This window comes from Triturus cristatus, chromosome 4_1 (assembly GCF_964204655.1).
Source record: "Triturus cristatus chromosome 4_1, aTriCri1.1, whole genome shotgun sequence".
Taxonomy (NCBI): Eukaryota; Metazoa; Chordata; class Amphibia; order Caudata; family Salamandridae; genus Triturus; species Triturus cristatus.
This window is the reverse complement of record NC_140585.1, coordinates 298,659,529-298,687,519: the sequence shown is the minus strand read 5'-3', so window position 1 is coordinate 298,687,519 and position 27,991 is coordinate 298,659,529. Positions and strand designations below refer to the sequence as shown.

Genomic DNA, 27,991 nt, shown 5'->3' with positions numbered 1-27,991 from the left:
GCTGAATAGCTGTGTACCATGTTGACGTAAATAAAGGTTTAAAAAAAAAAAAAAACTTAAATTAAACTTTTTATCTAGTCTAATTCAATGATTAGACTAGATTAAAATGTTTTTGTATTTTGAGTAAACGCTACTGTGGCATTATTTGTTAAAGTCAGACAATTGCTGTTACTAGACCCTGTAGTATTTGACATCTAATCAGAAAATGAAGCCAAACAAGTGACTGACTGTAAACTATAAGAGGAAACTTTTTTATTTCATTAAATATAATTCGTACACACGATGTAATCGCACATCCCATAAATTACATCGAAAATAATTCTGCATCCGATTTCATTTACGAAAATACATAATGTCTTTGTTTCTGTTTTCATGATGCTTGCCATGTCAATTAACCTTAAACGTTCAAGTTCTGGGTTACCATTGTTCATGTGGCAGCTCTTAGGGGGAACTCGGCTCACACAACCGATGTACTGTACAATCTTTGTTACTGATGAGACTCGCACAGCTTGCTTATTGTATTTACCAATTTCTTTCCTCTTGTTGAACAGAATTGAACTTGGTTGCAGAAATCTTAGCAATGTCAGCGATGCGTCAGAAAAGCTGGAGTTATAACAAATTTGAAGGAAGAATAAAAGACAGTCTGTTCATAATGGCCGTGCTAGCAATGTAAACCTGAAGGTTTGGATCTGTTGATTCCAGACATCCTTTTGTTGCAAGGCTTCAATCCGCTCATACATTATCCTGTGGTGGAAGAAAAATATTTGAGTTGTTTGTTTTTAGATCTGTCAAAACATTTAGATGAAAAACGTATTTAACTCGAACAAAAAGTCTCCAATGAAAGTAGCCACAGAGATTCAAACCTTACAATACACTCCCTGACAAACACTTACATTTCGTTTTAACATTTCCTTTAAGCCTGCTTGTTATTAATTGGCTTGTTTGAAAATTAGAAAATGGAGAACTACAGGAAGCAGAGCAAAAATATGAATGGTCCTTTAACTTTGTTTCTAGGGGTGTTTTCAGTCTTAGAGAGCCCAGTACCTAAAGGAACCATTCACCTGTAATTCTTTGCTCCTAAAATATGCAGCCGACCTGAAGGGTCAGTCATGAATCTTCAGACTCTATCCATGCAGGAGAACTATTGTTACAGACAAGGTAATGTTAATACAGCCAGATTCATAACTATAGAACGTTTTCTAGCAGTTGTTTAATCATCAGGAAGTTTATACTGGGGTCCAGTTCAGATCTTCGTGGTATACAAATTACATGATGTATATAATGTCAGGGAAAGTATGGAGATATAGTCAACAAGATGTGGTAGGGCATCAGTAGGGTAACTAAGTCACTGGCTCACCCCGGTAAGAAGTGTTATAGATAGTTTAGGACGGGATCCTTTGGCTTGCTCTTGTTCTTATAGGAAAGGCATACCATACCTGGGTGGGATAAGGCTGGTTCGTTAGTCCCTGAGAAACATTTGATAGTTAACATGTTTTTAATTAACGTGTTTTGAAGAGTAATGTGGACTTTCTTCTTATGTTCCTGCTTTTGATAGTTCATTTCTGTGCAAGGTAGATGGGAGTTCTGGCTTTACATTAACTATATTCTGCCTTGTAAGTAGAGCGAAGATTACAATTGTATTTATGGAAGGAAAATTAAAACAAGTGATTCTGTTGATATTTTTTTCTCGTATACTTGATTAGCTTGGAAGCAGAGCTGAGATTCGCTTCGTGCGAAGCTATGGGGCACTTAAGCAATCTGATAAGTACCTTATTTGTGTTATCAAGGCACAATATCAGCAATACCTGAACAGCGGAATTTAAGTGATAAGGGGTAAAGTGTCTAATGCTAAAAAGTACCTTCAGTTGAAATCTGGCACTATAAGAAATTGCTTTAACATGGAGGTCCTGATTAAATAATGTATACAAAAATGAAGCCTACAGACCTTGCAGATTTTACAATCTTACTGAAGATGTGTAGGGTTAGTAATTTAGCAGTTCTATCTGGGAAGGAGGTGAGTTGATAGGAGACAGTCGAAGGAACGCTGTCTTTTGTGTGTTATCTTTCTTTAACTTTAACTTTCACCTGGGACACGCATGAGTTCATGATGGATAGGTATTGGTCTAGAATGTGAATGTTGTATGTGCTGGTGATCACAAGATAGAGCTGTTTATCATCCATGTACTGGTGGAAGCTGGTACCAAGTTTGGGGAAGGTTTCTCTGCAAAGGTTCAACATTAAAGCTGAAAAGTAATGAGGCAAGGATGAAACTTGTAGAAGCCCACACAAATGCTGAAGGTTCTGATGTGATTTTAGTTAATAGTGTTCTGTTCATCAGGAAGTCTTTGAAACAGATGTGCAACGCATTTTTGATGTCCATTCTCTGGAATAAGGTATGCCGAAGGATGTTGTTCATGCTATTGAAGGCTACAGATATGTCTAAGAACACTGGCAAGTATTGTTTGTTCTCATGTATGCTCATGCATTCAAGAAGGATAGTACTGTAATGGATCTGTAGGTGTGTGCCTTGGTATTTTTATTTATTTTGTGTTGTAGGGTACAGATATGGCCTATTTCTAATACTTCTGGGGAAAAAAGTCAAGGAAACAAATCTAGAATTTTCAGCCATAGTCATATGTGCTTGATACAGTGGCATCAAGTCACAGGGTTTGGGAGACGTCTTGGTGAGAGAGATGGCTATTCTCAAGTGAGTTTCAGAGATCATTCTAAAGGAAGACGATCACACAGACGCTTTCCTGGTATCAGTAGCAATTTCCTGGTTCCAGTTGGAGTGTGATACTTGATTCCCTCCCTGATTTTCCAGACTTTGTGCGAGAAGTTATTAATCAAGTTTGTTGCAGTAAAGAACAAGTTACTTACCTTCGGTAACGATATATCTGTAAGAAACATTAGTTAGTTAGATTCCTCACCTTAGAATATCCCCAGGCGTCAGGCTGGATCCGGAAAGATTTTTCGTCAGCAATACCCTTGCGCGTCGCTAGGCGTCGTCTGCGGCTCCGCGTCCGTTGTCGCGCGCCGGGATGACGTCGGAGTACTTAGACACAGCCCTCGCGCGCTGACGTCAGTTCTCATCCAGGGGATACTCATCAATAGTCATAATCTATGAATAATCCCCGCCCACGTGCGGGATCCCGGAGCATATAGAAAATACACATATATACATATATATGCATATGTGAAAACATATACATGCAGCCTAAAATGTTTCAAACATGGCAAAAATGCTGAAATTACACAGGTTTGCATAGTAGTACCCCTAAACCATAAGGAACAAAGGAAGCACTAAGCCAATTGTCACACAACAATGCTTTATTGCCATAAAGCAAACTTGTAATTGCAGGCATTTGCCTGTAGGCTGCAGCAGAGTATCAAGAAAACAAAGAAAACTGACACCTTGCCTTTAAGGCATTATAGTAGGGGGACCGTGGCTTTAAGACCTGCAGGAGACCCCTTGCTCCCATGATGCACCACAGGTGACAGTTAGGTCAGTTCTTTTTTCCGGCTCCTTCTAGGAGGATCCTGGAGCTTGAGCTCTTCAGTTTTTTGACTGAAAGTTTTTCTCTTCAGATTTTTTCAGAAAATTCAACGTTTTCTGGCTCCTGAAAGCTTATTCTGCTGGTTTCCTGAATAATTTCAAATTTTTTCCAGTCAGAATGCCTGCTTTATTCAGGAAATGCCCTTCCTGTGGCAATAAGATGGCACTGGCAGATCCACACTCAGTGTATATTGTGTGTCTACCAACTTCACACAATCCTGACCGGTGCCCTCACTGCCAGAAGTTTTCCAGGCGCACTCTGCGCGATAGAGAGCACATTAAGCTGCATGCCTAGCTGGAGAAGGAAAGAAGCCGTCGTGAAGGCGACCATTCATCCTTAAAACCACCTTCTTCAGCTAGACGACTTCAGAAACGGCGACATACCACCTCTCCTGATCCCAGGAAGACTAAGGTTCCAGGAGGTTCGCCGTCGAAGTCACCGTCTAAAAGACCCAGGACTTCTTCTGCGTCAAGAGATCCATCTCGACGTCGAGATTCTCCGCCGCATACAAGTAAGTCGGTGTCGAGGCACAGTCCTTCGGGCTCAAAGGCTGTTAGTCCGATGAGATCCGGACAGCCTCCGTCGACGTCGAGGCTTACGTCGACGTCGAGACACTCTCCGCCGACCTCGAGGGGGTCAGCTTCGAGAGCTGCGACGACGGATATCTCGCCGCAAGTGGGTCGATCGACGTCAAGACATTCGACGTCGAGGAGATCAACCTCAACTTGACGTCATGGAAGATCGACATCTAAAACACCGGACCGATGGCGAAGGTCGACGTCAAAGTCGCCAACTCAGCGGCGAAAATCGACGTCAAAGTCGCCAATTCAACGGCGAAGGTCGACGTCAAAGTCACCAGCTCGACGACGAAGGTCGGTGTCGAAGTCACCAGCTCGACGACGAAGGTAGACGTTGAGGTCTCCGCGTCGCCATAGGTGATCGGCGTCGAGGCCAACGTCGAGGGCGGAGCGGCAATCCGCACCGATGGTGACACAAACATCATCGACGCCGAGACGTTCGACGTCGAAGGATAGAACTGCAGTGGCCACGGAGAGAGCCAGATCTAGATCTTCAGGGGATCGATCATCATTTCCAGGTCTAAATATCGTACAGATTTCTCCGGAGAAATCACCTAAGGCCCCAGAGAAGTTTGGACTTTCACCTCGCTGGTTGCAGAATGTGGGTACAGGTGACCGCAGAAGTCCGGGCTCGGACTATTCTTGCACGTACTCTCCCTCCAGGATTTCTCCGCGTAGAAGCAAGTTTCCTCCTGGTAGGCCAAGGTCACCTTCTCCATGCCGGTCACGATCCAGGGAACGTCCTTCCCCGCACAGAAGACCAAGACCACCTTCTAAACACAGATCACGGTCCAGGGTTCATCACAGTGACCGGCCCCACAAGAGGCGACGCACTAGATCGCCCACCTGGTCATTCTCCACAAGGTCCTCGGTCCGGGACTATTCTCCGACCTTTTCCTCCACACCTCCATCACGTGTGTCTCCTGTTGATGACATCGCTACTTTCTCTGACGTCCTGGGTAGAGGTGCGCAGAAATTGAACATCACGTTGCACACCCCGGTGGTTCCCACATCAATTATATTTGATACGTTGCATCACCGTTCAGCACCCAGACCTTTGCTGCCGTTGGTGCCAGGGCTGTTGGAGCCAGCTATGGCCACATTTCTCACTCCTGCTACGGTGGGCTCTGTGCCTTCAAGAATCGCTAAGAAGTATAAGGCTCCTGTCGAGGATCCCTTATTCCTAAGAGCGGACCCGCCAGCGGACTCAGTGATTGTGGTGGCTGCCATGAAGTCCCACTCTGCGTCTGTTTCCTCTTCTGTCCCACCGGAGAAAGACAGTAAGAAAATGGATTCCTATGGCAGGAAGATGTGCAACACTTCCGCGTCATACATGAAGGTGGCGAGTGCTTCAGCCTTTCTGGGGCGTTATGATCGCTCACTTTGGGACTCCCTCTCCAGATTTGCTGAAAAACTTCCAAGGGAAGACAGACAGGATTTCAATGAAGTTCTCCTTGAAGGTGGGCTTGTAGCCAATCAGATCATAAGTGCGGCTGCGGAAGCTTCGGACCTCGCCGCACATGGCCACTCCCATGGTGTATGCGCTCGACGCTCAGCCTGGCTGCGGCTAACGGGCCTCAAGCCCGATGCTCAAAAGAAAATTCTTAATTTGCCTTTTAACGGTTCATCCTTATTTGGGGCTCACGCTGATGACCGAATGAACAAGATGAAAGCTGAGATGGACACCGTTAAGGCTGTTGGCTGGAGAAGCGCAAGGAATATCGAAAGCGCTTTCGTCAGGGCGAAAAGCACGCTTTTCATCAGCGCGTTCAAACACCTCAATGGTCCTCTCAGAACCAGCGGAAGCCCCAATTCCAACAAAGGGGTCGTGGCAGAGGGAGAGGGAACGCAAAGCAACAGCAGTCCTCCTTCAAGCAGTGAGGTCTTACTTCCTCCGCGCTCGTTCGCCACTCCGATAGGAGGAGTATCAGTTTTCACCTGGAAGAGTGGGAAGCAATCACAAGAGACAGATGGGTTCTGAATATTGTACAGCATGGCTACTTGCTGAGGTTCAATGCTCCCCCTCCCCAAGTATCCCCACGGAGGCAGCACCTTCCTCAAATTCAAAATCGGCTTTTACTGGACGAAGTAGCTACTCTCCTCTCCAAGAACGCCATAGAGGAAGTACTACTCCTGCAAAGAAATCAAGGAGTATACTCCCGCTATTTTCTAGTTCAAAAGCGAGGAGTAGTCAAAGAGTACAGACCCATTCTCGACCTGAGTCTGCTCAACGGATTTGTCAAGAAGGAAGAGTTCAGAATGCTAGCCCTGCATCAAATCTTCCCGCATCTTCACCAGGGAGACTGGATGAGTGCCATCGACCTGCAGGATGCCTATTTTCATATTCCTGTCTCAGTGAAACATCGAACATTCCTCAGGTTTCAGATCTCTCATCAGCACTACCAGTACAGAGTTCTGCCGTTTGGCCTCAAATCCGCCCCACGGACATTCTCCAAGTGTATGGCGGTGGAAGCAAACGGAAGATCTTCGTCTATCACTATCTAGACGACTGGCTCCTGAAGAGTTCCACTCCTGTTCTACTCCAGAGCCATCTCTCGTTCTGCCTCAATCTGCTACAGTCATTGGGACTACAAGTCAACTACAAAAAGTCGGTCCTCAATCCCACTCAGCGGATTCACTACCTGGGCGCCACTCTGGACTCCGCAAAGGTAAGCGTGTGTCCTTCGGAGGAGAGGTTATTATCCATGCTTCAGAAATGCCACACACTTCTCGACACTGCATTCCCCACAGCCAGGCAAGTGTCGTCACTTCTGGGGTCGATGGCTTCGTGCATTTACATTGTGCCCAATGCACGTCTTCACATGCGTCCTCTACAACAAGCGCTAGAGGATCAGTGGTCGCAGAGGGCAGGTCGCTGGGAAGATCTGGTCTTTCTCCACCAAGCCGCCAAAGACTTCATCAGATGGTGGATGAAACGATCCCATCTGCTTCACGGCGTCCCCTTCCATCAAACGCCTCCGACACAGACAGTGGTCACCGATGCCTCCATGCAGGGCTGGGGTGCTCATATGGACCAGCTTCAGGTACAAGGTCTCTGGTCCAAAACCAAAAAGAGTTATATAAACTTTTTGGAGCTACGAGCAGTCCATCTGGCTCTCAAATCCCTGTATCAGTCCCTCCAAACCAGCCATGTGCAGATTCAGACAGACAACAAAACAACTATGTTCTATCTGAACAAGCAAGGAGGCACCAGATCACGAGTCCTACCTCTGGAAGCTCAGTCCATTTGGCGGTGGCTACTGGCGAGAGGCCTTTCGATCATCGCTGTTCACCTGCCATGGACCCTGAACGTGCAGGCAGACGGCCTCAGCAGAGACTTCGTCGAAGCACACGACTGGGTGCTCAACGAAGACGTCGGCCAAGAGATCTTCTGGCAGTGGGGAGTACCGGACATCGACCTTTTCGCAGACGCGGCAAACAAAAAATGCCCCGTCTTCGCCTCCAGGTTTCCCCAACAGGGATCTCAGGGGAACGCACTTTTGATCAGCTGGTCGCGGAAATTGCTGTACGCTTTTCCTCCTCTCCCTCTCATCCCAGCGGTCATACAGAAATTCTACAGGACCAGAGCACGGATGATCCTTATAGCTCCGGAGTGGCCCCACCAGTGGTGGTACCCGGTGTGAGACGTTGGCCTTGTATATGCTGCTCACTAATTCTAGTGATCACCTTGTACCATGCCAAACAACCCTTATGGTGGTGGTTGAAGTCAACCTTGATAGACCAGCTATCCTAGTGGTAGCGTGGACAGTGCAGTCTGCAGGCTAAACTCGAGGGCACGTGAAGCCAGCTGTTTTACCATATGTAACCTCCTTGAATACCAAATGAAAGGACACCACACAGATATATATTCAAAATATATATGTATTTATTAACTCAAAAGTATCCCCTATACTCTTTATGAGCACAGAAGCACATTTGTTAAAACAAGGCAGTGTTTAAATATACAAAAGTTGCACAATTATGGATGGGCCAGGTTACCAGCTAAACCATATACTAAAATAGTGGTATAAGTACCACAAATAGAAAGGAAGGAAGGCCCAGGGCCTTGGGAATCGCTGGGACGATAAGGAGCTAACTGTAGTTAGTGGCCAGGAGGCCCACAGGATGCGTGTGCAGTGTGAAAAGTTACACGCGTGCACCTATTGATTTCAATGGGTGCGTAAAAGTCACAAAGTTAAAGGAAAAGGAGTCTTCCGGATGGAACAGAACCTAACAACTTGAAACCTAGACACTAGAGAGGTTTCTCTACCAAGGAGCACCGGAGTGCCAGCGTTACCTCACCCACAGGAAGCGGGTGCATAGGGGTCAAAGTGCGTCGGGTTTCGTCGTGCAGGTCTATGGAGCCTGAGGATGAAGATGCTGCAGGGGGCCAGGCAGGAAGAGTTTGGGTGGATCCAAGGGTGGATCTGAAGAATAGACGACCTGTAAGCAGAGGGGACAGTGTTCAAAGTCACTAGCCAGTGACCGGCGTGGAACCAGGAAGGAACCAGGCGATGTCGGGTGCCAACAGGTGAAGAAAGGAAGCTTGTCTCCGCAGCTACTTGGAAGTGAAGGGATCGACGACGTCCAGGAGTCACCCACGAGCTGTCCCACGAAGGCTCTAGCTGATGGCGGTGTCGGCTTCTTGATTAGAGCAAACAGGCCTTGGCTAAATCAAGCCACGTAGGAATCGATGAAAGCTTGGTGCTCTAACCAGCAAGGTCAGAGGGGCTGCTCCTTTTCACAGTAGCAAGGGCCAGTCTGGAGCAACCAGACCAGCGGTGTTGTTCGTAGACTTCGTCGCCAAGATGGCCACTAGCCAACGGGCCAGTAACCGGGATGACGCGTCGAGTGGCAAAAAGCAAAAGGGCCCCACGCAGATCTCGTGGATGCTGGAGGGCTGGTCTTTGGTGCAAATGCTGCTCGGTGTTGGGGCTTCTCAGGGCCCAAAGCACAGCATTGAGGATGCCTCAGGTGCTGTGCAGTCAGCTTGTCGTGGACGTTTCAAAATGGCCGGTCCCACGTCTCTCGGTGCCTCCACGGGTCTCTTCTTTGCAGGGACTGTGGATCTGGCTCAGAGATGTCTGGGAGTCTGGGTCTTGTCGGGCTCTGGGCTCGGTCTCCGGCGGCGGCAAAGTAGTCGTTGAGTTGCTGGATGGTGCCTGTATTCACAGGGTGGTCACTCCTTGGCCACAAGGGAGATTCTCTTCAGTCTTCTGTGCAGCAGAACATCGAAGTCCAGTAGTTCTTCTTATTTAAGTCGAGTTTCAGGATGATCTGAAGTCTTGGGACACAGCTCCTACTCTTATTCCAAATCTAGGAGCCGGATTACCTGCTAGGTCCCTCCTCTGGGTGGGACCAGGAAGGGGGTGGTTACACCCCCTTTCCATTGTCCAGTTTGGCGCCAGGACTGGGGCTGGAGAGCCCCAGCTCCGGTTTCAACTGGCATATGCACAGGGACACCTTGTGTGCCCCAGGCATGTCTCAATCTATTCAGCCCTCCCTAACCCACTACACAAAATCCTGTCTGGGGTGGAGCAAGCACCTCCCCTGACAGGAAACCCTTTGTCCACACCTCCCAAGCTGGAAGGACTCCCAGCAGCAGGAGGGCAGACTTGTGTCTGTGATGGCAGCATCCATTTTGTGATGCTGAGGCTCTGTCTAACTTTACCCGGGTTTCAGGTTAGGTACATGTCGCGTCCCTCTAGAAGGGTGGAATGGTACCCACGTCGCCAGAACTGGCGAGGGGGTAGTATTCCAAATCGTAGGACACCTTACTCGACATGTTTTGATAAAGCCAAACCAAAGTTAGCATTTGACCGCGAGGTACATAATGCACTTAAGAGTATATGGTATGGCAATATCATGAAACAGCTAAAGGACGTTGTTCCGAAAGCTGCAGACAGGCTCAGCTCATGCCAGAGCACCATCTCACATGAAACCAAGCACTCTGCCTCCAGGATTATTAAGGCCTGCCATAGGAGTGGCTGATAGGTTACCATGTGTCCATATAGGTTAGATATAGATATACTATATCTAAGTAAGAGGTGATTACACCAACTTACCCCAGCTGAGTGATCAGCCAGTTGTGTCAAATAGTGAGGCCAGGCCAGGGGTGGCATAATACATTCTGCAGCCCCTGGAAGGCCTAGGGTACACATATGCCCTGGGTACCTAGGGTACACTGTACAGGGTCCAATAAGGTGATCCTTACCAATTGGGTATGTACCTAGGTTACATGGAGTCCATTTTAAAGAGAGAGCAGACAGCCTGAGGCCCTGAATGGCAGGATCTCAGGCCAACTAAGTCGAAAAACCAGCTAGACACTAGGCAAAACGTTGGGGGTAACCATAGTCAGATATCCACCTCCTACACCCGGATCTACTCCAGCTGTCAGAGGTGCCACACCGGAGATTGCCTTGCCTGCCGAACTTACTGACCAAGAACCAGCGGAGAGTGTTCCATCCCAACCTCCCCTCTCTTCGCTTGACGGCATGGCTCCTGAAGTCATCCAGTACGGACATCTAGATCTTCCGGCGGACTGTATGAACATTCTTCGAGAAGCAAAAAGGCCCTCCACTAGGAAGTCTTATGCCTTCAAGTGGAGGAGGTTCTACATCTGGTGTAAAGATAACGCCCGTGATCCAATCCAGGGTCAAGAACAGGTTATTCTCACCTACTTATTGCACTTGGCAAAGTCTGGTTTAAAGTATACATCTATCAGAGTCCACCTTGCTGCTATCACAGCTTATAGAAAATCTCCTACCCAGGCCTCATTCTTCCAGATGCCGGTAGTCAAAGATTTCCTAGAAGGTCTTAAGAAAGTATTTCCACCAGTGAGGTCTCCTTCCCCTCCCTGGGAGCTCAACATCGTTCTCTCTAAGTTGATGGGAGCTCCTTTCGAACAGATTCATAAGGCATCCTTGCAGCATCTGACCTGGAAGGCTGCCTTCTTAGTAGCCATCACTTCTGCCCGCAGGGTAAGTGAGATTCAGGCCCTCTGCTGCAAGGAACGTTACACTGGTTTCCATGCCAAGAGAGTGGTACTGCGTACTTATCCGAGCTTCCTGCCCAAGGTGGTCTCGGATTTCCACATTAATCAGGTTATCACGCTGCCCACTTTCTTTCCTCAGCCAACCACTCCCCCGGAGAGAGCTTTACATTCTCTAGACCTCCGGAGGGTATTGAAATTTTATCTTGCTAGAACCCTTTCGCTTAGAAAGTCTGACAGGCTCTTTGTCAATTACGGTCCAACAAATACTGGGCTGGCTGCCTCCAAGAGGTCTATTTCTAGATGGATTGTTTCATGCATAGCCTTGTCGTATCAACTGTCTCACAAGGTTCTGCAGGTTAGACCAAGAGCACACTCTACTAGAGGGAAAGCTTCTACTGTAGTTCTCCTTCGCAACATTCCCATGTCTGAAATTTGCAAAGCGGCTACATGGCGCTCTATACATACCTTTACACGCCATTATTGCCTAGATTCAGATGCACAGGCCGACGCCCAGGTGGGGCAGGCCTCTTTGAGGAATTTGTTTGCATAACTGCTATGCGAATGTGATGTTAATGCATGTTCTAGATGCTGTATTGCTCGTCCGCGAGATTTTGGGTATGGGCTTGCTACTCTATTCATAGATTATGACTATTGATGAGTATCCCCTGGATGAGAAGGATTAGTTACTTACCTGTAATCCTAGTTCTCATCCAGGGGTATACTCATCAAAGTCATAAGCGACCCACCCACCTCCCCGGACGAGCATTTCTCCTCCACTTATTGTTTATTGATTGCAGATCTACTCAGGTGCGGTTGCACCGTCAAAAAGAACTGACCTAACTGTCACCTGTGGTGCATCATGGGAGCAAGGGGTCTCCTGCAGGTCTTAAAGGCACGGTCCCCCTACTCTAATGCCTTAAAGGCAAGGTGTCAGTTTTCTTGATACTCTGCTGCAGCCTACAGGCAAATGCCTGCAATTACAAGTTTGCTTTATGGCAATAAAACATTGTTGTGTGACAATTGGCTTAGTGCTTCCTTTGTTCCTTATTGTTTAGGGGTACTACTATGCAAACCGATGTAATTTCAGCATTTTTGCCATGTTTGAAACATTTTAGGCTGCATGTATATGTTTTCACATATGCATATATATGTATATATATGTATTTTCTATATGCTCCGGGATCCCGCACGTGGGTGGGGATTATTCATAGATTATGACTTTGATGAGTATACCCCTAGATGAGAACTAGGATTACAGGTAAGTAACTAATCCTTCTTGTACATAGCTTTCCGCACCAGGAACGCAGAGCCATGCAAGAGACCGACACTGGTGCCAAAAAATTCTAGGGCCCTGAAAGGGATGAGCTCAACCCTAGATATCGGTTCGCAAAACGGGGAGTATGGGTGGGTCGGTGAGGAATCTAACTAACTAATGTTTCTTACAGATCTATCGTTACCGAAGGTAAGTAACTTGTTCATCTGAAAGAAACACGGTAGTTAGATTCCTCACCTTAGAATAGATACCCCAGCAATACCAACCCTGGTGGTGGGTCTGCGAACCAAGATCACACCAGAAAGTCCTGGAGAATAGAACGTCCAAAGAAGCCGTCTCTCCGGACTTGGCTGTCCAGGCAATAATGCTTGGCAAACTTGTGCAGCGAGGCCCACGTTGCTGCCTGACAAATGTCCTGCAAGGGGACTCCCCGGCCCAGGGCAGTGGTCGCCGCTGTGGCCCAAGTGGAATGTGCCCTCAGCCCTACAGGAGGTTCCTTTTTAGCTAAGGAGTAACAGACCTTGATACACAAAACGACCCACCAAGAGAAGGTTCGCTTGTGCACCGCCCGCCCCTCCTTAGCGCCCACGTAGCCAACAAAGAGTTGGTCGTCCACTCAGGACTGCTTGTTGCGGTCCAAATAAAAGGACAGCGCCCGTTTCGGGTCCAGACGGTGGAGCCTCTCTTCCTCTTTCGAGGGATGCGGAGGCGGAAAGAAGGTGGGCAACGTAACAGACTGCCCGATGTGAAAGGCAGTTACCACCTTAGGGAGAAAGGAAGGACGAGTCCTGAGAACAACTTTGTCCGGATGGACAGAAAGAAAAGGAGGCTTAGAAGAGAGAGCCTGGAGCTCACTCACCCTCCTAGCAGAGGTGATGGCAACCAGGAAGGCAGTCTTAAGCGTCAACAGACGAAGGGGACAATTATGAAGTGGCTCAAAGGGAGCGCACATCAGATACGTCAATCCCAGATTCAAATTCCACTGAGGCATTACGAAAGGGACAGGAGGAAACATGTGAGTAATGCCCTTGAAGAAGCGAGAAACAACAGGGGATTTGAAAAGAGAAGGCTGATCAGAAAGCCGTAGAAAAGCAGAGATAGCTGAAAGATAACCTTTAAGAGTGCCCAGAGCAGAGCCCTGCTTGGCCATGGAAAGAAGAAAGAGGAGAACCTCAGAAAGAGGGGCGGAAAGGGGATCCACAGCCTTTGCTGTGCACCATGCCACAAATTTGTTCCACCTGCAGGCGTATATCGATTTTGTGGAGGGACGCATGGCTGCCAGAATCACATCACAGACTTCAGGAGGCAAGTCAAATGGCATCAACTGCCGCCGCTCAATCTCCACGCATGGAGGTGGAGACTGGACAGGTTCAGGTGGAGGACCGTACCCTGCTGCTGCAACAGAAGGTCCTCCTGAAGAGGCAGTCGTATCGGGGGATCGATCGACAGACTGAGTAGCTCGGGATACCAGTACCTTCGTGCCCAATCCGGAGCCACCAAGATGACTTGGGCCAGGTCGCGCCTGATCTTCTTCAGCACTCTGGGCAGAAGTGGTATAGGCGGAAAGGCGTACAACGGACCGAAACTCCACTCGCGACGAAAGGCGTCCCAGAGCGAGTGCCGCCTTGGAAACTCCAACGCGCATAACTGCTGACATTGCGCGTTCTCTTCGGTGGCGAATAGATCTAACCAAGGCTCTCCCCACTGCCGAAAGAGGCCTTGCGCCACGTCCGAGTTTAGACGCCATTCGTGATCCATCATGCACCAGCGGCTGAGTTCGTCTGCTCTGGCGTTTAGAGAGCCCGCCAGATGTTGAACCACCAGGGTGATGCCCTGATGTTCCAGCCATGTCCAGAGGTGCAGAGCCCCCTGACAAAGGGTTCACGACCCCACCCCGCCCTGTTTGTTGCAATACCACATGGCAGTGGTGTTGTCTGTGAACACCTGCACTACACTTCCCCGGACAGAGGGAAGGAATGCCTTCAGTGCAAGTCGGATCGCCCTCAGCTCCAGAAGATTGATATGGAGCCGGGACTCCGCTGGAGACCAGAGGCCTCTGATCTCCGCCTCTCCCATGGGGCCCCCCCATCCCAGGAGGGACGCATCCGTCACTACTACGTGGGGTAGGGAGAGGGATCTGCTACTGACCCAATCGTGGTCCATGAGCCACCACTGCAACTGTCTCGCAGTGCCCTCCGAGATCAGGACGTGGTTGGAAAGGTTGCCCCGATGCTGGGCCCACTGAAACTTCAGGTCGCACTGCAGAGTCCACATTCGCCATCTGGCGTGATGCACCAACAGGATGCAGGAGGCCATCAGACCCAGAAGCCGCAGCACCAACCTGACCGAAACCCGGGATAGAGGCCGAAAGAAGGGAATCAGAGCCTGAATATCCCGAACCCGCTGTTCCGGAAGATAGGCCCGGAACTGCGCTGAGTCCAGAACCGCTCCGATGAAAAGGAGCTTCTGGGAGGGACTCAGATGCGACTTCGGCACGTTGATGGAGAACCCCAGCAAATGCAGGAGGTCGGCCGTAGTCTGGAGGTGGGAGATGACTGCCTGGGGCGAGCCCGCCTTCAGCAACCAGTCGTCGAGATAGGGGAAGACTGGAACCCCCAATCTGCGCAGATGAGCTGCGACCACAGTCATCACTTTTGTGAACACCCGAGGGGTGAGGCCGAAGGGGAGCACGGTAAACTGAAAATGCTCTCGGCCCACCGTGAACCGCAGGTAACGCCTGTGGGCTGGCAGGACGGGGATGTGGAAATAAGCGTCCTGCAAGTCCAACGCTACCATCCAGTCTCCAGGGTCTAGAGCAGCCAGAACCTGAGCTAAGTGAGCATCTTGAACTTCTCCTTCCGGAGGAAGGTGCTGACGCTCCTGAGGTCCAAGATAGGGCGTAGGCCCCCTTTGCCCTTCTTGGGAACCAGAAAGTAGTGGGAATAACAACCACGACCTACTTCTGGACCAGGAACGTGCTCGATGGCCCCCTTGGCCAAGAGGGCCATAACTTCCTCCTGTAGAAGTTTCAAGTGATCCTCCGACATGCGGTGGTACTGCGGCAGCATGGCTGGAGGGGTCGCCTCGAAGGGGAGGGAGTAGCCCCTTCGGACGATTTGCAACACCCACCTGTCTGACGTGATGGAACGCAAGTGGAGCAGGTGATGGCGAACTCTGCCACCCACTGGCGTGGAATGGGCCTGAAAGCACGGACTAGGAGGGCTTTGAGGCGGATGCTGCCGGTGTAGATATGGACGGACCGGCACGTTTTCACCCTGTACCGCCTTGGCGGAATCCACGTCCGCGACCACGTGGAGGTTGGTTCTGCGGCCTGTGGCTAGGCGGACGTGAGGGGGCGCCCCTTCCTTGGCCACGAAAGGGGCGAAAAGCGGAAGTTTGCGGGCGCGGGGCCGAGAGGCCCAAGGACTTGGCCGTAGCCCTGGAGTCCTTAAAGCGCTCCAGCGCACTATCTGCTTTGTCGCCAAAAAGGCGACTGCCATCGAAGGGCATGCCCATGAGGGTGCTATGGACATCCCCAGAAAAACTCGTGGACCGCAGCCAGGCGTGGCGACGAAGCGCCACCGTGGTCGACATCGCCCTACCCAGGATGTCCGTAGTGTCCAGTCCACATCGGATTGCATGCCGCGCTGCATCCCGCCCCTCGGGAAGAGCCTGGGTGAGCTGCATCCGGGCCTCCTCCGGACACTGGGGCAGCACGTCCTCCACCGTATCCCACAGGGAGTGGGAGTAACGGTCCAAAAGACAAGCGGTGTTAATAGACCGCAATCCAAAACTAATGGAAGAGAACAGCTTCTTACCAAACTGCTCTAGTCTCCTGGATTCCCGATCCGGGGGATCGGACGGGAAGGAGGTCTGGGAAGTAGAGGCCTGGATAACCAGGCTCTCTGGCGTGGGGTGCAGGGACAGAAAACTGGGGTCGCCCGGTGCAGGGCGGTGGCGCCGAGCCACGTTCCGGTCCACAGGAGGTACTGTGGAGGGCTTGGACCAGGTGCCCTTCAGAACGTCAACCAGTGCTTCATTAAACTGCAGCAGAGGCTCCGAGGAGCTTGCTGATGGTTGGAGCACTTCAGTGAGGAGGTTAGTCCTCACGGCCACAGCAGGTAGCTCTAGCCCAAGGGCTTCGGCCGCCTTGCGCAGCACCACAGAAAATGCAGCACCTTCCTCCGAAGCCACGTTCGGAGGAGAGATGAAGCCAGTGTCAGGGGAGGTGTCAAGACCACTGGCATCCCCCAGCTCGTCTGCCCAGTCCTGAGATAACTGGCCCTGCCGGGCCAGAGGGTCCCCAGACCCCTCCCAGTCGTCACCGTCATCCGATTCCTGGTATACAGGTGGAATGATCGGAGCCGGGCGGAAGATGAAATTGACACCCATCGGCGTCGGGTGCGGCACCAGGCCCGGACCGGGACTAAACTGGGTAACGGCGTCGTCCGAAGGCGGCGCCGGGGGTGGCACCGGAGTCGGCGCCAGAGGAGGGGTCGTGAGGTCGACCGGCGCCGACTGGGATCCAGGCCTGGATCCCGCGGGGGCCTGCGGCGTTGGGACCGGAGTCGACGACGGCGCCGGTTTGCTAGGCCTCCCAGTCGAGCCCGCGGGGCCCAAAGGCGCGCCGGCAGGCGTCGACGGAGGAGCCAGGCCTCTCATGGCCATGAGGAAGGCACTGTTCTCCGCCGGAGTCGTGTCAGTCTCAGGGACCGGCGAGTATGGGGACGGACGGGAGTCCTGTGGCTCCGACGGAGCCGCGTGGGTGGTACCACCCGAACCCTCAGCCGAGTCGCGCGACCGGCGAGGGGAGCCCGAAGAGCGATGTCGCCTCTTGGACTTCTTGCTATGCTTCGACTTACCCGAAGACTTAGAACCCGATGAGTGGTGGTGATGGCTGCGGCTCCGCAACCGGTCCCTCGACCGGGACCGTGAACGGCGCGTAGCCAACTGCCGAAGCTCGAGTAGCTTGTGGGACCGCTCCCGTCTGGCCTTCGAAGTCAAGGCCGGGCAGTCGGGACACGACTCGGCATCGAGGTCGGCCCCAAGGCAATAGAGGCACCGGCGGTGGTGGTCCGTAACCGACATCAGTCGGTGACAGGAGTCACAAGCTTTAAAGCCAGGCATCCCTACCGGCACCAGAGTCGAGTCGATGAGAATAGAACCAAAAGAGTTCAAAAAGTTTAGTCAAAAAATGACTAAAAGGGTATGTTCTTCCTGGATCGGCGCTGTCTGGTGCGGAAAAAAGAACTGACGTCAGCGCGCGAGGGCGGCATCTAAGTACTCCGACGACGTCATCCTGGCGTATGACGCCGACGACGGACGCGGAGCCGCAGACGACGCTAGCGACGCGCAAGGGTATTGCTGACGAAAAATCTTTCCGGATCCAGCCTGACGTCTGGGGATATTCTAAGGTGAGGAATCTAACTAACGTGTTTCTTTCAGATGATCCATGTAGTAGGAACAATGAGTTTGTCAGATTAGTTATAAAGGATTTTAAAATGTTCACTCACTATGCGACATTCGAGCCAGGAAAAATATTCTCCCTAGCAGTAGGGAATACACTCAATCCATATGAAGTTAATTGTAAGCCCTTCATACAACTTCTAACACATGAGTTCAGGAAACTTTCATGCCCCATATGCCTGTGAGCCATTTGTCTAATCCCGGACAACCTATCGAGAATGTTAAAAACCCAGAGGAACTAATGCCAATGCCTCTTGCTGGTATTGTGAATAGAGAACTTGCACAGATATGGACTAGGGGGATGTTTTTCCAGGGCTAGGGCCCAATGGAAAGCTACACTGGGATGACACTTTGTGGGCAAAGAGTGGGAGCACACTAAAAGTGTCTAGCGGAACACATGCTTTAAATGCACACATTTTAATTACATCCACACCACTTATCTCAAGCCGCACCACATCAATGTAATGTATAATGTGCAAGATGGATAAGTTACTTACCTGTAATCCTAATTATCTTTCAGGGGTATCCTCATTAAAGTCATAAGCACATGAATATTCTCGCACATGCGCGGGGACCCCGGAAACATATAAAAAACATATATGTGTAAAACATATATGTAGCTCTAAATATATATATATATTCACTTAAAAAACCATAGGTTTCACACATGTTATAGTTAGCTGGACATTTCACTCGTAAAAAACCAATGAAATTCCCCCGTTATAGTTAGTGCTGGCAACTATAACTCACGCGACCGCAATCCTCTGCTGATGACGTCAGATATTACATCACTGTATTTAGACACTTATTTACCCATGTCTTCTTCCATTAATCTTTAGCTATACATATATTACAAATATTTATTTTTTAGAAAGACACATATGTCATCAGTGATGTAATATCTGACGTCATCAGCAGAGGATTGCGGTCGCGTGAGTTATAGTTGCCAGCACTAACTATGACGGGGGAATTTCATTGTTTTTTTACGAGTGAAATGTCCAGCTAACTATAACGTGTGAAACCTATGGTTTTTTAAGTGAATTTGCAAGGTTTTTTAAATGCTAATTCGTAACTATAACGTGTGTGAAACCAATGGTTTTTTCAGTGAATTTCAAAGGTTTTTTAAATGCTAATTTATGTATGTATTTTTTTTTAATGGAATTTTCAGCTTGCGCGCACCGTGCGGATTTTTTTCCCGGTTTTACCGTGCGCGAACTTCGCGGATTTTTCCCCCCGGGTTTTACCGTGCGCGCACGGTGCGCGAACTTCGCGGAATTTTTTTCCGTTTGTAACGTGCGTGCAGGGTGCGCGCACTCCGCGATTTTTCGAAAAAGAAATTTAAAAAATTTGGGTCCTTGGGGGTCCTTCTGGGACCCCCTGACAAACGCTAGGGGGTCAGGAACTGTCCACCCTGCCCCCTTTTCACGTTCTCCACCTTTGTTTTTCACCCCCTCAGACTGCGAGAGACAAAATGGCGGCCGACACTTCCTGGTTTCGACCGATTCGAATGTTTACCGACATCTAACAACCAATCAGAATTGCGCTCGCGCACGGCAGGGTGCGCGCGTATAGATATTGATATGGTTTTAAATGCTATTTTCTCAGGAAACGCTGAACAGATTTACACCAGACCTGCAAAAGGCACTTCCTTGACCCTATGGCTACCTCTCTGCCAAATTTCACGTAATTCTGTTCAGCCGTTCGGGCTGTAGCTGCGACTAAAGGTGCTATGGAAAAATGCATGGAGAAAACGTGTTTTGGGACCCCCCCCCTTTTTCTCGGCCACCGCTTGACGAATCACCCCGAGACTTTCAGGGTACGAGTGGAGCGGAGCGCCCCACCTATTTTGAAAATTTCGCGAGGATTCGTCAATCGGCGCCAAAGTTATTCCAAATAGAATTTTCAGATTTCCTATGGAAAATAGGTTGTAACTATAATAACTATCTACTGGCGACCGCCAGTAGATAATATATGTGTGTGTGTGTGTGTATATATATATATGTGTGTGTGTATGAATATAACAATAGACACAATGCAGCCTTCCATACACTAAGGGCTGAGTAATGTTGTAAGAATTTCCTTTGCACATATATACAATTCCAATAAAGCAGGGAGAAAGAAAAACACATTTGAAAACTGCTTTAATGTACAATAGAAATCATAATCCTGCAAAGAGGAATGAAAAACATTGCCAGCCATAGGCTGCACTGCAGAAACATTAGTGTAGAAAGCTGAAAAGCTAACCCACAAAAACACATAGAATAGAACTGGCACCGTGCCTTTAAGGCAGCTATGACACCTAGCTTCCATCATGCCCCAGGGGTGACAGTTAGGTCAGTTGTTCTTTGCGGAGACTCGAAAGCCAGGGAACAAAGAGATGACATTTACCATGATCATTTGCCCGGGGAGGCGGGTGGGTTGCTTATGACTTTGATAAGGATACCCCTGGTAGAGAACTAGGATTACAGGTAAGTAACTTATCCTTCTCTTCCAGGGGATCCTCATCAATAGTCATAAGCACATGAATCGAGTAGCAAGCCCATCCCCTCTTCCAGCGGACAAATGATAAGCTTAAAATGAAGCAGACATTGATAAAACATCATAATTCCAATCAAGCTAGGATTGGAACAGATTCCTCAAGGACCTAGTCGTAGGACACCCCCGCGCCGCACGGCCACCAGCTGCCGCGTGTGCCTCCCTGCCTACTCTGCCTCGCTGCCCGGCTGCCGCGTGACCACGCCCCCTCCTTCGAGCGGCGTGGTCCGTGCACGCCGCTTCTCCCCCTGGTGCCCTCGTAGATTAGACCTGTTGTTTTGGCTGTGATTTGTGCTTTTTTCTTCTGTATTGCCTGCCTACTGTCTGTGATCCGTGTACCTTCCCTCCCCGCCACCACCGCTGACCCCGCCCCTTTTTTCCTTCTGTACCCTACCCGCTCCCGCCTCCCAGCTGCTCCGCCCCCCGCGCACTTGGCCATATATGGCGACCGTGCGACGCAGGTGAGTGTGACCTAGTCGTAGGACACCCCCGCGCCGCACAGCCACCAGCTGCCGCGTGTGCCTCCCTGCCTAGCTGCCCGGCTGCCGCGTGACCACGCCCCCTCCTTCGAGCGGCGTGGTCCGTGCATGCCGCTTCTCCCCCTGGTGCCCTCGTAGATTAGACCTGTTGTTTTGGCTGTGATTTGTGCTTTTTTCTTCTGTATTGCCTGCCTACTGTCTGTGATCCGTGTACCTTCCCTCCCCGCTTCCCGCCACCACCGCTGACCCCGCCCCTTTTTTCCTTCTGTACCCTCCCCGCTCCCGCCTCCCAGCTGCTCCGCCCCCCCGCGCACTTGGCCATATATGGCGACCGTGCGACGCAGGTGAGTGTGACCTAGTCGTAGGACACCCCCGCGCCGCACGGCCACCAGCTGGCGCGTGTGCCTCCCTGCCTAGCTGCTCGGCTGCCGCGTGACCACGCCCCCTCCTTCGAGCGGCGTGGTCCGTGCACGCCGCTTCTCCCCCTGGTGCCCTCGTAGATTAGACCTGTTGTTTTGGCTGTGATTTGTGCTTTTTTCTTCTGTATTGCCTGCCTACTGTCTGTGATCCGTGTACCTTCCCTCCCCGCCACCACCGCTGACCCCGCCCCTTTTTTCCTTCTGTACCCTCCCCGCTCCCGCCTCCCAGCTGCTCCGCCCCCGCGCACTTCGCCATATATGGCGACCGTGCGAACGCGCAGCGGGCGCGCCGATTGTGCGCCGAAGATGCGCCAAAGGTAAGCCCGTCTGCGCCCGTCCGTGCCTGGCCCGCGCCCAGCGCCCGTACCCCTGGCCCCCGAGGACCCCAGCCCACCTGCCAGACGTACGACGCCGCCACCCTCATCGCACTCAACACCGGCCGAACCCCGGGATGCCACCAAGCCACCCCGAGACGCACCCACGGACCCTTCAGCTGCCTCACCTGCAAGTTCACCTGCATCCGGACCTGCCCGCCACCAGCACCTGGCAAGCTGAACACCAGCAGCAACCACCTCAAGTGCATCCTCCTCAACACCCGCTCCGTCCACAGACACGCCATCGAACTCTGGAACCTCCTCGACACCACAGCCCCGGACGTTGCCTTCCTCACGGAGACCTGGATGAACGCCTCTTCAGCGCCCGACATCGCCATCGCTATCCCTGAGGGCTACAAGATCACCCGGAGGGACCGCACCGCCAACCAGATGGGAGGAGGCATCGCCATCATCCACAGGAACACCATCCGTATCACGACCAGCACCGACAACTCCCTAACCACCGCCGAACACCTGCACTTCCAGATCCACACCGACCCGAAGACCACCCTCAGAGGCACCCTGATCTACCGACCCCCGGGACCACGCACCCAATTCAGCGAGGACATCGCCGACTTCGTCAGCCCGCATGCCCTCCCCTCCGCTGACTACATCCTCCTGGGGGACCTCAACTTCCACCTGGAGAACAACACCAGCACCCTGCTCGACAACCTTGGTCTCAAGCAACTGGTGTCCACCCCCACCCACCTCGCCGGACACACACTCGACGCCGTCTTCTCATCCAGCACAGACATCGCCTTCAGCCACGCCACAGAACTCCACTGGACGGACCACAGCTGTGTCCACTTCACCTTCAAAAGAACGGCGATCCACCACCACCAGCCTCAGGTTGCCCGTAGAAGCTGGAACAAGATCACAGCCGACCAGCTCGCCGCCTCCCTGAGCCAGCACCCTCCTGCCAGCTCAGCGAACCCCAGCCAGGCCGCCGAAAACCTCACGAAGTGGATCAGCAACTGCGCGGACGAACTCGCCCCTCTGAGGACCCCGCCCAGCAGACCTGGCAGTAAGAAGGCCCCATGGTTCACCGACGAACTCAAGAGCTCCAAGAAGAACTGCCGAGCCCTCGAGAAAGGCTGGAGAAGGGAACCAACACCGGACAACATGACCACCCTCAAGCTCGCCACCCGGAAGCACCACCAACTGATCCGCGCAGCCAAGAAAACTGCATTCAAAGACCGGCTGGACAACAACGCACACAACTGCAAAGAACTCTTCAACATTGTGCAAGAGCTCTCCAACCCCAATGCAGGAAACAACGACATCACCCCATCGCAAGACCTCTGCAACTCCCTCGCATCCTACTTCCACAACAAGATCGCGGACATACACAACAGCTTCAGCTGTACACCGACGCACGCCACGACCACAGCAACGCCGCCCACCACCACCCTCCGCGCATGGACTCCGATCAGCACCGAAGACACCGTCCGCATGATGAACTCCGTCCACTCCGGATCCCCGACCGACCCCTGCCCTCACCAAGTCTTCAACAAGGCAGACGCTGTCATCGCACCCCACCTGCGGGACATTATCAACACCTCCTTCAACACCGCCACCTTCCCTGAGAGCTGGAAGCACGCCGAACTCAGCGCTCTACTCAAGAAACCTACAGCGGACCCCGCCGATCTCAAGAACTACCGCCCTATCTCGCTCCTCCCGTTTCCAGCCAAAGTCATCGAGAAAACCGTCAACAAACAGCTGGCCGCCTTCCTCGAGACGAATGGGTCCCTAGACCCCTCACAGTCTGGCTTCCGAGCCAACCACAGCACAGAGACCGCCCTCATCGCCGCCACCGACGACATCCGAGCCCTGATGGACAACGGAGAAACAGCTGCCCTCATCCTCCTAGACCTCTCCGCGGCTTTCGACACGGTCTGCCACCGCACCCTAGTGCAGCGCCTCAGCAACATCGGAATCCAGGAGAAGGCACTGTATTGGATCATTTCCTTCCTCGACGGAAGAACGCAGAGAGTCCGCCTACCACCGTACAAGTCAGAGGCCACCGAAGTCATCTGCGGCGTCCCTCAAGGATCCTCGCTGAGCCCCACCCTCTTCAACGTCTACATGACCAACCTCGCGGCCATCGCACGCCAACACAACCTCAACATAATCTCCTACGCCGATGACACCCAGCTGATCCTCTCCCTGACCAACGACCCCGCCGCCGCCAGAGCCAACCTGCACGATGGGATGAAAGATGTAGCCGAGTGGATGACGACCAGCCGCCTGAAACTGAACTCGGACAAGACGGAGGTCCTCATCCTGGGCCCCTCACCCTCCGCCTGGGACGACTCCTGGTGGCCCCCCGCCCTGGGCACCGCACCCAAACCGACGGACCACACACGCAACCTGGGCTTCATCCTGGACTCCTCCCTCTCCATGACCAGGCAAGTCAACACCGTCTCCTCGACATGCTTCAACATCCTACGCATGATACGGAAGATCTTCTGGTGGATCCCCACCGAGACCAGGAAGACCGTCACCCAGGCCCTCGTCACCAGCCGACTGGACTACGGCAACGCCCTCTACGCCGGTACCACCGCCAAGCTCCAGAAGAGACTCCAGCGGATCCAGAACGCCTCAGCCAGACTCATCCTCGACATCCCACGCAACTGCCACATCTCCGGACACCTGAGAGACCTGCATTGGCTCCCCGTCAACAAAAGAATCACCTTCCGTCTCCTCACCCACGCACACAAAGCCCTCCACGACCAAGGCCCGATCTACCTCAACAACCGAATCAACTTCTACGCTCCCAAACGCCACCTCCGATCAGCCAGCCACGCCCTCGCCGCCGTCCCGCGCATCCGAAGAGCGACAACAGGAGGGAGGTCCTTCTCCTACCTGGCCGCCAAGACCTGGAACTCCCTCCCGACCAACCTACGCCTGACCAAGGACCACCTCTCCTTCAGGAAGAGGCTGAAGACCTGGCTGTTCGAGCAGTAACGGCACCCCCCCCCCCCCAGCGCCTTGAGACCCTACGGGTGAGTAGTGCGCTATACAAATGTTTTGATTGATTGATTGAAGGAGGCTTAGCCTATTTGGGTATCCGCTCTGGAGTCAGAATCAGGACAGTAGTGTCTAGTAAACGTGTGTACCGACTTCCAAGTTGCTGCCTTGCAAATCTCGGCCATCGGTACATTGTGTAGGAAGGCTATTGTAGCCGGTTTTCTTCTAGTAGAGTGAGCTTTAGAGGAAACCTATAGAGGCTTGTTCGCCAATTGATAAGCTAGTTTGATGCAGGACACTATCCACCTCGAAATGGATCATTTGGAGGCTGGAAAACCTGTCCTAACGGCACCATAGTTTATAAACAATTGGTCAGACTTTCTAATGGATTTTGTTCCCTCCAAATAGAATTTAAGAACCCTCTTGAGGTCTAGTGAGTGAAGAGACCTTTCTGCTGGTGTAGCAGGGTTGGGGAAAAAAAGAGGGGAGAGAAATTGTCTGGTTGACATGGAAATCAGACACCACTTTTGGTGGGAAAGAAGGTTGAGTCCTTAAAACCACCCTATTGTGATGGAAAACCGTATACGGTTCCTTCGAGCAGAGTGCCTGGATTTCACTCACTCTGCGTGCTGATGTAATAGCCACCACAAAAGCCACTTCCCATGGTAGGTGCCTTATGAATGGGTTCGAAAGGAGGACCCATCAATTTGGACAAGACTAGATTCAACTCCCGAGATGGAGGTCGGACAGGGGGAAAGACCTTCTTCAACCCCTGAAGGAAATTCTTGACCACCTGAAACTGAAAGAAAGAAGGTTGGTTAGATGACTTTCTATAGGCTATATTGGCCGCCAAATGAACTTTTATAGATGTGTACTTTGAAGCCTGATTTGGCTAAATAAAGAAGATAAGGCAAGATTACCTCCTCAAGCCATCTAGTACGACTACAACCATTACACATACACCACAAGTAAAATCTCTCCCATTTAAAAGAGTAAGAACTCCTTGTGGACGGTCTCTTTGACTCCCTCAAAATGTCCATACAGTCCTGACGGAGATTCAAGTGTCCGTACTGCAGGACCTCAGGAGCCATGCTGCTAAGCTCAGTGAGGGAAGGCTGGGGTGCAGAATCTTCCCGCCCATTTTGGTCAGAAAGTCCGGCCTGCACGGAAGCTTCCTGTGCGGACGGATCGAGAGCTGTAATAGGTCCGGATACCACCATTGGCAAGGCCAGTCCGGTGCTATCAGGATCATCTTCATCCTGGATCGGATGAGCTTGGTCACCACCTTCGGGATGAGAGGAAGCGGCGGAAAGGCGTATGAAAACGTCCCGGACCAGTCTATTAAAAGAGCATTCCCTCTCGTTCCTGGACGGTAAAATCTGGACGCGAAGGCGTGGCATCTTGTGTTTAGATCGTCTGCAAAGAGGTCGATGGATGGACGACCCCATTGATGAAAGATGTCTGCCACCACCTCGTCATTGAGCACCCAGTCTTCTTGTTCTTCGAAGTGCCGACTGAGAGCTTCTGCCCGCACGTTCTGTTCTCCTGGCAGATGCACCGCTGTGATTGAGAGGTTCCTGGCCAGGAGCCAGTGCCAGATCGCTTAAGATTCCAGTGACAGCAGGCAAGTGCATATTCCACCTTGTTTGTTTAATTAATACATGGTGGTTGTATTGTCCGTTTGTATCAGTATCGACTTGGACTGAATTGATGGATGGAATGCCTTGAGGGCTAGATGAACCGCCCGCAGTTCTTACATGTTTATATGATAGGTTTGATCTTTGCTCGACCATCTGCCCTGAGTCTGCAGGTAACCCAGGTGCTCCCCCCATCCCTGAAGAGATGCATCTGTGATCAGGGATTGTTTTGGGAGAGGTTGATGGAAAGGGACTCCCACTAGGAGGTTCTTCGGCTGAGTCCTCCAAACAATGGACCTCTTCGCTGATTGAGAGAGGAGAATTCAGTCTTCCCAATGCCCTGAGGATTGGTCACATTTGTCCTCCAGATCCTGCTGTAACGGTCTCATTCTCAATATGGAGTTGGGGATGAGAAAAATGCAAGAGGCCATCGACCCCAGTAGTGATGCCTCTTGCCGCACTGATGGCTGATATGCTTGAAGGAGGGTATTGCATTTGTTTCTCATCGATAAGTAACACTTTTCCTAGGCTGGAATCCAGAGTGGCGCCCAGATAGTGGAGCGTTTGAGTGGGCTGATGAACAGATTTCTCCATGTTCACATGAAGGCCCAAGCGGATTTAAGGAGGTGCGATAGTGGTTCTTCACCATGTGAGGAGATGAACCCTTCAACAGCCAGTCGTCCAGGTATGGATACACAAAAAGGCCTTGACGATGTAATGTTGCAGCCACCACTGCCATGCATTTCGTGAATACCCATTGTGCAGATTTGAGACCAAACGGTAAGACTCTGAACAGGTAATGCTTTGTGCCTACCATGAATCGCAGGAACTTGCGATGACGTGGAGCAATTGGAATGTGGAAGTACGCATCTTGGAGATCTATCGAACACATCCAATCCCCTTTCTGTAGATGTGGATATATTTGATGGATCGCCAACATATGAAACTTCTCCTTTTGGATGACCTTGTTCAGCGATCGGAGATTCAGGATAGGTCTGAATTTGTGCGCTTGGTCTTTTTTCAGCACAAGGAAATATCTGGAGTAAACTCCTTTTACCCGTTGAGCAGGAGCGACCTCTTCTATGGCTAGTTTTCTTAAAGAATCGACACTTCCTGACGTAGCAAATCCAGGTGGTGAGGACGTGATCTTAATGGAGGAATGTCTCTTGGAGGTGCGCAGAAACATGGCGCATACCCATTGCGCAGAATATTTAGCACCCACTGATCTTTGGTTATGTTGTGCCACTCTTTTATGTTATTTGAGATACTTGAGATTGAGATACTTCCTCCCACTGGAGTGAGCAACGGTGCTAGAGGAAGCGGAAACTCATTGTTTGCCTGGAGCTTTAGCTGTGGTGGAGGATTGCTGCTGATGTCCTCCTCTGCCTCTAGAGGAACGACAGCCTTGATATTGTGACTTGGATTGCTGCCTTTGAGGCCATTGATGCTAGTTCTTGCAGTTGTAAGGCTTGAAGCGACGCCTGAATTCCTTTTTCTTCTTCAAGCCTACGGCCTTCAGAGTAACTGGCTCGGCCTTCATTCTGGCCATCTTCTCATTGGTGTGTGAACGAAAAAGAGAGTTGCCAGAGAACGGAAGATTTAAAATACGTTGCTTAGCTTCCAGTTTCAAAGCGGTTAGGCGCAGCCAGGAAGACCTCCGTGCGCATATTCCGTGTGCATACGAATGTGCAGCCCCATCCGCTGCTGTG

At 51.2% G+C, this 27,991-nt stretch overlaps 1 protein-coding gene across 2 annotated transcripts in view; it reads right to left on the bottom strand.

Moving 5' to 3' along the window:
- Window positions 1-224: 224 nt before the first annotated feature.
- The window catches only part of BID (BH3 interacting domain death agonist), a 506,113-nt gene continuing 478,346 nt past the window's right edge, over window positions 225-27,991 (bottom strand). For both annotated transcript variants that reach the window (XM_085652162.1, XM_085652163.1), the window contains exon 5: window positions 225-744. In XM_085652162.1, the coding sequence (XP_085508288.1) occupies window positions 733-744 (12 nt within the window). In that variant the 3' untranslated portion in view covers window positions 225-732. The remainder of the gene's footprint in view (window positions 745-27,991) is intronic.